General features: G+C 57.9%; 4 protein-coding genes and 1 non-coding gene across 5 annotated transcripts; 2 read left to right on the forward strand and 3 right to left on the reverse strand.

The window, feature by feature from the left end:
- Window positions 1-30: 30 nt before the first annotated feature.
- On the reverse strand, window positions 31-2,476 carry F5144DRAFT_588112 (glycoside hydrolase superfamily; the record flags this gene model as incomplete). The annotated part of the gene is made up of 4 exons (XM_066789896.1): window positions 31-376; window positions 741-1,984; window positions 2,045-2,204; window positions 2,262-2,476. The coding sequence occupies 4 exons, from the start codon at window positions 2,474-2,476 to the stop codon at window positions 31-33; spliced, it is 1,965 nt and encodes a 654-aa protein (XP_066647679.1).
- A 675-nt stretch (window positions 2,477-3,151) lies between these two features.
- F5144DRAFT_t3 lies at window positions 3,152-3,240 on the forward strand. The gene has a single exon. It is a non-coding gene; the product is annotated as a tRNA-Lys (tRNA).
- A 232-nt stretch (window positions 3,241-3,472) lies between these two features.
- F5144DRAFT_588113 (uncharacterized protein) lies at window positions 3,473-4,536 on the reverse strand (the record flags this gene model as incomplete). The annotated part of the gene is made up of 2 exons (XM_066789897.1): window positions 3,473-4,192; window positions 4,273-4,536. The coding sequence occupies 2 exons, from the start codon at window positions 4,534-4,536 to the stop codon at window positions 3,473-3,475; spliced, it is 984 nt and encodes a 327-aa protein (XP_066647680.1).
- A 556-nt stretch (window positions 4,537-5,092) lies between these two features.
- Window positions 5,093-8,196, reverse strand: F5144DRAFT_4293 (uncharacterized protein). Its single transcript, XM_066784925.1, has 2 exons — window positions 7,572-8,196; window positions 5,093-7,510 (listed from the first exon to the last, which is right to left on the reverse strand). Exons 1-2 carry the CDS (start codon window positions 8,103-8,105, stop codon window positions 5,129-5,131), a joined length of 2,916 nt encoding a protein of 971 aa, XP_066647681.1. The 5' UTR covers window positions 8,106-8,196; the 3' UTR covers window positions 5,093-5,128.
- Window positions 8,197-8,729: 533 nt separating this feature from the next.
- Window positions 8,730-11,591, forward strand: F5144DRAFT_596957 (kinase-like domain-containing protein; the record flags this gene model as incomplete). Its single annotated transcript, XM_066790844.1, has 4 exons — window positions 8,730-9,333; window positions 9,402-9,912; window positions 10,019-10,091; window positions 10,185-11,591. 4 exons carry the CDS (start codon window positions 8,730-8,732, stop codon window positions 11,589-11,591), a joined length of 2,595 nt encoding a protein of 864 aa, XP_066647682.1.
- Between the last annotated feature and the right edge of the window lie 360 nt (window positions 11,592-11,951).

The raw sequence follows: 11,951 nt of genomic DNA on the forward strand, positions 1-11,951 counted from the left end.
TCGTAACCAGCATGGGTGAAGAAAGGTCCGTTACTCGCCCTTGTTCGCTGCTGAATCAGTATCTGAGGGCGCCGGGACTTGGGTGTTTCCAGTGGGCGAAGGCGGCGGGAGGTTCGGGTCTTCGGTCTTGTTCGGTTCTGAATCGGTTCCCGGGAGCGGCGGGTTTTGCGCGCTGGCAGTCGGCGTGGGCGGAGGGTCATCTGGCGTCGCCGGTGGATCAACTGCTGAGGCCGTTGGGGTTGGCGGGAAACTCGGGACACCCACGCTCGACACTGGTGTGCCTGACACGCCAGGAACAGTCGATCCATGCTCGCTCGTGATAGGGGTACCCGACATGCCAGGAGAGGTCGTGGGATAAATGCTAGACACCCCAGCGCTTGCGATTCATCGTGTCAATCACCGTGTCCACAATACAGGGGACGGAGTTCTCCACCTTCTGGTCGTAGCGTTGGTCTGCGTGGTGTTGTTGCCTCCTTTCCCGTCGCACCCGCTCTGGCAGCCAGCACCGCAGTGCGCCTCAGAGCTACCGCAGTAACCCGACGAGGAGCAGCACCCACCGGCCGGCCAAGTGCCGCAGGTCGAGTCGCCGTGGCCGGCGCCACACGTTCCATCGGTGGTGACGAATCCCGTCTGCGTTCAAAGTTAGTGGCCACATCGCGCTGACAGAACGAGGGAGTTTCCTTACAAGGCATTCACCGCTCTGGCATCCGCTCCCACAATGGGCAGCACTGTCACCGCACCACCCGGAGGCAGAGCAGCAACTGCCAAAGCCCGCATTCCCGCAAACCGTACCTCCGTTTGCCGTGCCACAGCTGCCGTCCGTAGTCACGGGGGGCTCAAGGCCGCTCCCGGCGCCCGAGTTGAAGTCGATGCTCCAAGCCATAGTCCCACCGAAGCACAGGCCGCTAGCAAATCGCATCTTCATTTCGACCGTCTCATGGTCGTCATACCCAACCCACTGGTCATCCCACGTAAGCTCCTTCATCATAGCCCCCGCCAGAAGCTTGGGTGTGATACCGTTGTCGCGAGCAAACTTCTCCCCTTCCACCAGGGACATGACACCGGGGTAGGCAGTACAAGCGAAGGGCTTATTAGGCCCGGTAAACCCACAGCCGAGGGTGTTGCACGACGGATCGGCCAAGGTATACCCGCGCCCGTAGTAAGCAAGACCAAAGTTGATCTTAGCCGGGTTAAGAGCAGCATACCACAGCGGCAGCGTATTGTTATAAATCTCGCGAACATCAGCCTGGCCGCGAACGATGGAGCCCAGGGCGCCAACATCCGAGTCCCACGAGCCGTGCAGGTCGTATGCCATGAAGCCAAACCAATCCACATACGGCTCCATCGCCTTCGCGTCAAAGTAGCGCAGATACCAGTAGTCAGGAGCCAGTGCCAGACTGATACCGTACTGCGTGCCGAAGGCCTCTCGCATCTCCTTGACGAGCAGGGCGAAGTTGGCCGAGTCGCCCTTGCGGCCGCCGCGCTTCTCGTCCACGGGGTACTCCCAGTCGAGGTCGGCGCCCTGGAAGCCGTAGGTCTGCATGTAGACGATCAGGGATTGGATGAAAGCGGCGCGGTTTGTTTGTGTGGAGACCATGTCGCTCCAGGTCGTGTGGGTTGGGCCCGGGTCGCTGAAGCTGTAGCCCCCGATGGCGATCCATGTTTGGAGGGTGGCTGATTTGAGGGCGGTGAACTCGTGCATCAAGGCCACGTCGCCTGGGTTTGCTGGTACGACGGCGAAGGTGTTGGGGTTGACGCTGGCGAAGGAGAAGTAGAGGTGCGTGTAGTTGGCTGTCTGGATGTCGCTGGGCGCTACCTTCATGCACACACGGTCGCGGACGTTCCAGCTCTGGTAGTAGCCGATGCGGCGCCCCTCGGCGGACCCGGCGTTGGGATCACAAGAGGGAGGCTGGACGGTTTGGCATGACCCGTAGCCTTCCTGGCACGGCCAATGAGCCGGGCCTACACAATGGGTTTCGGAGGTCTGCGGGTGAGTTAGTGGGGGAGGATCGTGATGATATCAACTCAATGATGGGTAGCATACACCACACCAACCGGCAGCGCCGCAGCAAAGGTTCATACCGCACTTTTCGGTGCCTCCTTCGCTGTAGATACCGCACATAGCCTTGGCATCGCAGTTGTTCAAGCAGCCCGCGCCACAGAAGTTGGGACCGTAGCCACAGGTTCCAAGGGGGCCACAGCAACTGCATTCAGGTTAGCAGAGCAGTCATCGGCCGGGATGAGGAGCTCAAGCAACGGACCTTCCATCGAGGCAGACCTCGCTCGCTCCGCACAACAGTGCTCCCGTCTCAGATGTCGCCCTCGGGCGGCGGGGGTTGACTTGGGTTGGGAAATAATTGCGCAGGTTGGCGACTGGAGAGGGATGGACGGCGAGATCGTGGGCTTGGTGGCCTGGATCGCGCGCACCGGCGACCCTCAGGGCAAATAGAGCCACAAGAAGAAGGGAACGGACCATGTTGTCTGTTGTTCAGAGACAAGTGTGCTGCTGCCGTGGTGGTGAGAGATATTGTCGGGCCATCACGAAGCCTTATATCCCGCCTCCCAAGGTTCGTCATCTCCTTTCTTGCTCCTCCCATTAACCCCCCCCTCCTAGGCATCCTACATCTGGTCAACTCTGGTGACATCGTGACTGTTCTTTGACAAACGCAGGCGCCAGAGAGTTCCACATTGGAGGCTGATAACATGATCCAGACTCGATGGGGACAGCGCTCGCGATGGTGGATTTGGCCAAGAGGGAAGCGTCCTCCTGGATTGGACACATGTATCGACTATTGGTGAAGGCCAGTAAGCTACCAGTCGCCTGAGACTTTCCGTCAGCCTAGGGGGCTTCGAGACGTCGTTACGTGAAAAGCATGCATGTCAGATGGTATTGGCGACCCACAGCCACGATTTGGTGCAGCGGTGATCAGGAACATTCGCCCGAAACGGCACGCTAACTGCAACAGGGCAATGCTGGAACCGGGACTCTGGTTCGTCACCCGAAGAGCTAGCCCTAGGCAGTTAGTTTAGGGCTGAGTGGCACCCGGCTCCCTGCACCAGACTCCACCCCTGAAACCCGGAGCGGCCCTCAACTCCATGCACAGAAAAACTCTTCGAATCCACCGCAACACCAACAAACAAATAACGCATCGCCCGGCTAGCTCAATCGGTAGAGCGTGAGACTCTTACAAACGGGTATCACCCATCTCAAGGTTGTGGGTTCGACCCCCACGTCGGGCTCAATTCCCGTCAAACGCGATGTGCTTCTCTTTTGCTTTTGTTTTCGACGTCTCTTCCTTCTTTTTGACCCCTTCGGCTACGTCTGTCAACAGGTTGTGTCACTTGGTTGAGGTGGTGAGCCATATATGGGGATAGCTGTTCCCATCATAAAGCAACAGCAAACTGGGAACGAGTCCGTGTATGTATCCAATTAGTCTGTCAGACTATTCACTATTGCACCGTGAACTCGGAGTCACATACCCCCCCAGTATCCCTTCACCGTGACGTCAAACTCCTCAGGCCTGCGTCCCAAAATCTCCTCCAGATCTCGCGTCACAGCCCCCGTCTCGCCCCTCTTCACCGCCTCAAACGCAGTAGCCCAAGTCCTCGCCAACTCCTCCCTCCCAAACACCCCCAAAACCTGCGGCTGCCTGACATACTCATCCGCACCAACCTCCCGAATCCTAACCCCACCCTCCCCCGACCTCCCCGCAACCTCCCCCAGCACCTTCACCGTCTCGCCCAACGACCACTCCCTCGGGCCCATGAGAACCACCCTCCCATTAACCCACCCCCTCGCAGCAAACCCCTCCGAATTATTAACACAACGCGCAATAATCCGCGCCGTCGCCTCCCCCAACTCATCCCGCTTCACCCACGAAACCCCCCTACCACCACCGTCATGCGGGATGAGGATCTCGTTGTCCTTAGACGTCCGCGGGTTGAAGAAAGCCGTGTAGATCGGGGTGGACTCGGAGTACAGACCCTCGCGGATGACGGTGTATGTGAATGTGGAGGGGGAGGATGTGGCGAGCGAGGCGAGGTGGGCTTCGCTGTCGAGGTGGGCGCCCATGACTTCGGCGACGGAGGTGTTGGATGGGTGGCCATCGGGGGAGTTGGCGAAGGCGAGAGAGCTGTAGATGAGGTGGGATACGCCGGCGCGGTGGGCGGCGTCGATGGCGGGGAGTTGGAGCTGGGTTGGAGCGGATTGGTTAGTAGGGTGTGTGTGGGCGGGAAAGGGGGTGGTTCAGGGCCGGGCGGGGTACATCATACCTTGGTCCGGAGCTCGTGCTGATGGCTTGGATATGAGATGAGGAAGAGGACATCGATGCCTGTGAATGCGGCTTCGAGTTCGGCCGGAGATTGAGTGTAGTCGGCTTGGCGGGTTTGGACACCTGCTTGGATGTGCTCGTGAGGTGTTTTGTCCGGGTGTCGGCTGATGAGGATCACCGTGTCGGCGCGCACCAGCCGGAGCAGATGCGTGTAGGTGCTCTCGCCTAGTCCGCCGGATGCGGGGAAAATTCCAATCGTCTTCATCTCTTTTTCTGCTGGCGCGGTTCCCCGGAGTTTGTGTACCTCGGTGTGCATCCGTCGTTGAACTTTCACATTGACTGGCGAGTCAAGAAAACGCCATGACGTAAGGATTTTAGAGCGAGAATGTGACTGGGTGCGTGGGGCCTATAATCGGGAATATTGACTCTTGCGCGCATGGCTTGGGCCATTGGTGGGTGAGCCGGGTGAGCCAGGGGTGGGTCGGGGTGAGCACATACTCGCCCCTTTTAGCCTTTTAGGAGACTCTGGAGGGTGGCCGGAGGTCGTCGAGCCTGCAGATGCGAATTTTGAATGATACCATCCTCGGGGACCAAACGCGAGGGTCCCGATCGATAAAACTCACCAACACATGTGACATTAGTATATCCAGTCTTGTTTGCTATACCTGTTCCGAGCATTACGCGACTCACCAGAGATGCCCTGGAGTATATCGATGGTTCCGCGACTGTTGTACGGATATAGTTCTCGTAGGTCGAGATTCCGTTATTTCGTTACACGGAATTAAATTCGAGTGGAAGAGAGAGTGTGATGAGCAGTGCAGGTCAGAGGGCTAGAGGTAATCCCTGGATACCACCTGCTAAACTGTGCAAAGGCGCAATTCATCCACGACAAGCCGACGAAACTCTGCCCGGGCAAAGGCAGGATCGTTGCCATGGACACTTCCACTGCCAGCGACGTCCTCATAAAAACATAGGCACCGCTTGACAACCTGGGCGTACGTATCCCCCATGTAGCTCGCGACCAAGCCCATACATTTCCCTATCAACGCTTGCCGCACCTGCTCGGGGGACCCTCTGATCTTCCTGGTGATGTTGGCGAGAGGCTTCCAGACGGCGATCTCTAGCAGAACGAGGCCGACGCTGTAGTAGTCGAATTCCTGGCGGTATCTCTCGGGCGCTCGATCCTGCGTACCAGCGCCGTCGCCGAGGTTCATGGCCTCCAGATACACCGGGTGCTGGTAGTCCTTCAGCTGTTCGTTCGCCTGCGGCCCCCTGGAGAAGGTGGTGTTGTTGTTGGACCGGGCAAGGTCAAAGCCGACGAAATACGGCCGCGACAGCTTGGAGACGAGATGGGGCACAAGTTGCTCCTCGTTCGCGGCTACGCCAAGGTCCGGAAATAAGACGATGTTAAAGGAACAGAGGCTCTTGTGCAGCCAGTTGGTGCGGTGCAAGTCGAGGATGTGGCTTGCGACAACGGAGCCGAGGGCAAACTTTTGCGTTAGTGACGGATGGAGGGGTCTCGGTTCGGTCTTGGTGATGATGGTGTGAAGGCTCATTGGGTCAGGCCCGGCCCCGGCGGGAAACCCGTAGACGATCCCAAACTGGTGTCGTGTGGGGTCGTGGAGATATCCCAGCGACTGGAGCATCGGGAGCATTCCTGGCACGCCGGGCTCGGGCATCTCCCGGCGGAGCTGCGATATGCACTGGACTCGTTTAATGAGGCGGTCAACCCCCGACGGCGCCGACGCCCATTCCGTACCGTACTCTGTTTTCTCCACAAGGATTCTTTGTGTAGTGCCGGCAGTGGGTGTAAAATCACAGAGGTAGTGCCAATGGAAAGGGGTAGGAGATCTCATATCGGTCGCTAGAAGCTGCGGCGCGCCCTGGGCGGTCCTCGAGCTGTCCGCAAGGCGGGAGGAAACGGCTTTGGCGACAGTCAAGACGGCCAGCCGTTGATAGCACGCCAACTGCGATTGACCATCTACCCTTGCCTCTAGATTGCTGAATGGAGGGTCGGGCGACGACCCGAGGACCCGCTCCTCAAGGCGGCCCTGCAATTTCCGTCTCGTACGCTCGGGCTCTGTATTCCAGAGGTTATCAATGAGTCGCCGGAGGTTGTAGCAGACGTCGCTAGCGTAGGCGGCCCTTAATTTCAGTCGCTCACGTATCTCGTCGACCTCCGCGGCAACCCTCCCGAGAGTCTGCTCAACCACCTTTCCTTTCTCGTGCGTAATATATGGGGAGAGCGGTGGACCAGCTACGCTCTCTAATCCTGTTTGTTCGGCCCATACGGCAATCCGCTGAGTCTCGACGTAAAAGCCGAAGTGGCTATCCGTGTCATCAGAGCCCAAGGCGACAATCCTTGTGTACTTTATTCGCAGCGCCAGGCGAAACAGAGCCGAGGTCATGGCGCCCGCGTCTACTCGCTCCTTGGGATCCATTTTTAGGGCATCGGCGACCGCAGCGGCGAGAGAGACCAAATGTTCCGGATGAGCCGACGCCACTTCGAAGCCACGAAGCAGGCTCTCTACCGCAGGGTTAAAGTTAATGCCGTCATGAAACCGTTGCCAAGTTATCTCAGGGTGCCCGTGCCGCGCGATGGTTCTGTCTTGTCGGAATTTGGCGACGCTTCCCGGCCCCGGGGACGGTGGTCCCCCCAAGAACGCGAGGACCTCGCAGAACACGCAAGCTAGAGACCAAATATCGCTCGCTCTGCCGATACGTTGTTTTTCGGGATTTCCGTCCGTAGGGGCCGTACCGAGACACTCGGGCGCCACATAGTTTCCGGTCACGTCCTGGAATGGGGACTGCGGATCTGAATCTTGCTCCGGGACTCGGAGCCGCGAGAGGCCAAAGTCAGACAGGACCAGCCTGCCATCCATACACAGTATGTTGGCAGGCTTGATGTCGTAGTGGCACCCGACTCTCCTCTCGTTGAACGACTCGGCAAAGTAGTCATGCACCGCCTGCAGGCCGGAGGCGAGACCCCACAGAGCAGAGCAGATCTCCGTATCTGTCGTGAGCCCAGGGACGGGGCCAGCCTTGCCGCTCAGTAGCTTGCCCAAATCGCACTGCGCGACAGGCATTAGCAAGGAGAACTGGTCCTGTATCACAAAGGCCGTATACAACTCGATGATGTTTGGGTGTTGGAGGCAGCGGAGCATGGAAAGCACTTGGCATTCTTCGTCCAGTCCGTACCCTTTTCGCCTGAGGGTGATTCTCTTCCATACGAGCTTGATCTGGGGCAAAAGTCAGCCGTCCCCTCGTTCCAGTACACCCAGCCGGACAGACAGGGCAAACCTTGGAGGAAGGGTCCGAGTCGTACACCTGCACAATTGAGATTGCACCGGCGCTCCCTGGGCTTGCGAGCTCAGGCTTGTCAGCCTGCTCGAATGGTAAGACGACCCGGCTATCCAGCACCCGGTAGGACTGGTACTTGGTGAAGGAAGGGGGGACGTATGCCCATTGCGTGGAAAAGAATTTCTTTGCTGCGTCGCGGTCGGTTTCACCAAATATCTCGCTCAAACTAGCTTCGCTCATCGGGAGTTTGCTATCGTAGTGGCTAGCGGCAAAGTTGTCCAGCTCGAGGAACCTCTCTAGTGCTGCGAGTTCGTCGATGTGCGCCAAGATGGCGAACAATCTCAGACCGTGGCTGAGGACGGCATCGGCCAGCTCGTCGCGGCGATGGAAGGCGATGGTAGTCGCAGATTCGATGAGGCCAAGGACTGTGTCTCGTTTAAATGTCTGCACGAGACAGTGATAGGGGACGAACAGCTTCTGATCATAGTTTTGGACCCCCTGGAGGGTCTTGGGGATGTTGTGTGACAAAGCCATCTTGCCCGGTATCCTGGACGCCCAACAAAAAAGGACACGGCTTTCTGTGGTGCCGTGAACAGGCTGGCTACATGTAGAGGTGCCAACTGTGGTTTGGACCTGGGAGACTCGCCAACCGGCCAGGGAGAATCTTGGCTGAGTGCCTGGAAAGTATCGGACCAACTACGAGCGTCATGGCACGCCATGGCACTCGTGTGCCCAACAGCACACCCAATTTCACGGGCCACTGCTCTGTGCAGACCGGCTGCGCAGCCCAACCTAATCGTCCCAGACTTGGCATCACTCAGGCTGTCTTGCATGTGTGCGGATTGGCACAGGCCATGGGACCACCCCAACTGCACCCGCTTGCCCAATCCGTGACCGAGGAGCGAGGGTGTGACAAAGACTGATTGCTGGAAAGTGACTTTCGGGAGTGGCTGCCTCGGCGAACCTGGCGGGAGCAGACCCCCCTACTCAGCCGCAACATGGATATTTAAACCTTCACAACCCGGGCCCTTGTACATACACAGGTACTGTTATGCCGTCAGTGAACACTTGGCGCTCGCCCACTGTTCTCTCTTGAAAGCCCAACTCTCTCAACTCCCCGAACACCCGCCAGTTCCAAGTATTTATCAAAGTTGAATCATGTCTACGACGAACCACTCCGGGTCCGTGAGCCTCGACTTCGCGTCCCTGAGTCTCAACTCGGCGTCCCTGAATCTCAGCTCCACGACCTACTCTCCCGCGCGCGGCGATCAGGCGCCTGACAATGAATCACCACACTACGACCTGCTGAGCTTCCTCGCCGCCGTCCAAAAGGCTCGAATAGGCTTTCTCCCACTAGCCTGGAATTCGGCGGCTCTAGTTGGACGGGGAGGGTACGCGATTGTCAACGAGTCTGCCGTCCATGCCAATCTTAGCTTTGCCTACCGGAGGACCTACCGGAGGGCATCGAACGGGGGAGGCGGAGACAGCGGCGCGGCAGACTTCGACGCGGCCATGACGGAGCTCACCATTCTCGCCCACCGGCCTATCCAAGAACATGACAACATCATCACCCTGGAAGGCATATCCTGGGAGGTCGCGCCGCAGGACAGCCGGATTGCGCCCGTTTTCGTCTATGAGAGAATGCCGCACGGAGGTCTTGACACATTTCGGGACTCACTAGCGTTCCAGGAGCTGACCCTAAAAGACAAGCTGGCTCTATGCGTAGATGTCGGACAGGGCCTTCTCGCGCTCCACCGCTGCAGTAATTAATACCCTCTCACAAAAGAACCTGCTGTCCATCGGCTGATCAAACAATAAAACCCAATGCAGAGATCATCCATGGCGACATAAAGCCCGACAACATCTTAATAGGATATGAACGCACCGAGGAAAACGGTCGAATCATGTCCACCAAGTGGAGATTCATCGCCAAGATCGCCGCCTTTGGAAGCTCGCAGGTCTGCTGGACCAAGGATATGAAGTTCCGTTTCCCCCAGGCAGATGGGTGGACCGCCCCGGAGCATCACCATCGCGGATACGATGCAGAGCAGGGATACGGCATGGACGTCTACAGGTTCTGCCTCAGTTGCCTCTGGCTTCTCCTGAATGACCGGGCTAGACCAGTTGACGCGCGGACCGCGTCTACGCCCTATGATGTTATCCATAGCATCAGAGGCGCTGACGACCCGTGTCAGAAGGCGGTTGAGGTAGTGGGAAGCCTGGGATACGGACCGGAGGTTACAGAGAGGTTGCAAAAGGTGTTTCGGACTTCTCTCGCCAGAGACCCCCGAACCCGCCGCTTGGGTTTGAAGAGAATCCTCAGCTTGCTGGACCCTAATTGGTGAGCACGAGGGCTCTGCATTGCTATGGGCTTGGTCTTTTTCTGTATAGACAGCCTGGTTCCAATACCGGGTAACGAATCACTGACACTTGACATGGTCGTCTAGGGGCAGAAAAGGCGGTACGCAGACGAAAGGCTCGATGCCGGCCAAGATAGGAGACGCACACTGCAGATTCAACGTAAGTTAGTTATGTCGTCCAGGGTTGGTTCTTCTCGGAAACTGCCTGGCTTTGCCTCCAATAGTACGTGACTGACTATTGGCGGCCCCCCAGGTCTCCGTGAGCCTCTACCCGCTTCTCCACGCCAACTACCTTGTCCGAAAGCACATCTTCCAACATCTTGCGGCCAAGGCGACCTCGTCGTCTTGCAAGAAGTGCAGACGTGCCGCGGCGTTTCAGATCGCATTCTGCTACTACGTCGGCTTCGGGACTAAGAAAGACCAAGAGAAAGCTATCAAAATTGCCGAGGATCCCAGAGTCAAAAAGAGCCGTGAGGATTTGGAGGAAGAGTTGGGAAACACGGAGCCCCTTTGGAGCTTTGTCAACCTGCGTTTTATCAATTTGAGCAGGGATGGGTTCGGCTTCATGGCAAGCCTCGCTGCTGAATACCGCCTAAACCGCAATTATGTCCTCGAGGATGTGATTGGCGAGTATACGAGAGAGGCGAGCGACATTGGCCGGTCATTTCTGGATATGCCCGAAGTTGGCATAGTCCCGAAGCTCAAGCTGGCGCATCTCCTTCAACGCGCCGGCTTCTCCGACAAGGCGGTACTAGTCTACAAGGAGGTACTTGTCGATATAAGAGATGCGAGAGCCACGAGACTGCCCAGTGCCTCAAAGGATCCCCCGAAGGGTGTTAGCCAGGAGAATCTGGCCTTGAAGGACCTTGCCGATGCGCTCCGGGCCGTGGGGCGGCTGCGCGAGGCCGAGGAGACGGCGCAAGAGGCGTTGTCGTTAAACCCCACTGGAGACAACGAGCCTTGCTTGGAGATCAAGTCCACGCTCGCGTCCATCCACTACGACAGCGACGATCTGGAGAGGGCAGCCGAAGGCTTCAAGGAAGTCTACCACCAATTCTGCGCGTTGCTTGGCGAACGGCACCCCAACACTCTCACCGCCTTGGGGAATTGGGCTGTAGCACTGTCTGAGACTTCCACCGAGACCGGACTAGACGAAGCCGAACGCTTGGGCCGAAGATGCCTCGATCTCACTAAGCAAGTCCTGGATGACGTCGAGAACAAACGGCCGCACGAGCTCAGCATAAGGGCTTCAGCTATCTTGGCAATGATCATCATACGGAAGGGCGACGATTCGAGGCTGGAAGAAGCTCTTGGGCTGATGAGGTCCGCGGTGGAAGACAGCATCAGGGCGTCCGGCCGCCTTGATCCCGACACGTTGGCCATCAAGGCCCGACAGGCGAGCATATACGCATACGTCGGCCAGCAAGACGAGGCCGAGCGAGCGTATTTTGAGGTGCTGGAAGAGCAGCGGGGCGTGCATGGAATCACCCACCCGTCAACGCTAGAAACTCTAGATGCCTTGTTGAGCTTACTCCCGGAAGAAAGGTGGGAGGGGAAACTGCGTGCCGCCCTCCGGGATGTGGATCTCAGCGCATGCGGAGAGGAGTTGGATAACCCAGCCCTGTGCAGGTTTCGGCAGGTCTGGTTGTCTCGACATTAACCCCCAATTACAAGAGCGTCGTTGGGGACTGCCAAGTATGTACCTGGTACGTAATTACACCAACAAGAGAATCCAATGGGTCTAGTCTGGCTCGGCATTTCAGTGGTACGTAGGTAGATTTGACTGGAGACAAGGGGACACGTCAAGGCGGAATATCGTACGCGGACCACCACTCCATGAAAGCGGGCGAGTAAAGGTCATGTTTGGAAACCACGCTGTGCACGTCCAGCCTGGTGCCGAAGGAGGCGAGGTGCAGCACACGGCAGCGCACGGCACGGCAGTGACTGGACGCCACCCGGGCACATCACGCCCGGGATTGCAACCCAATGGTGTGCATGCCGCCCGCCAGGGGACAACCCG

Source organism: Chaetomium tenue, assembly GCF_020726465.1.
Source record: "Chaetomium tenue strain MPI-SDFR-AT-0079 chromosome Unknown F5144scaffold_1, whole genome shotgun sequence".
Classification (NCBI taxonomy): Eukaryota; Fungi; Ascomycota; class Sordariomycetes; order Sordariales; family Chaetomiaceae; genus Chaetomium; species Chaetomium tenue.

What these genes read in the sequence shown, in the direction of transcription:
- F5144DRAFT_4293 (XM_066784925.1), bottom strand. Translation starts at nt 8,105, where the DNA reads ATGGCTTTGTCACACAACATCCCCAAGACCCTCCAGGGGGTCCAAAAC. An exon ending in ACTCGGACCCTTCCTCCAAG is followed by an intron (nt 7,511 to 7,571) that starts GTTTGCCCTGTC and finishes CTTTTGCCCCAG; the next exon opens with ATCAAGCTCGTATGGAAGAG.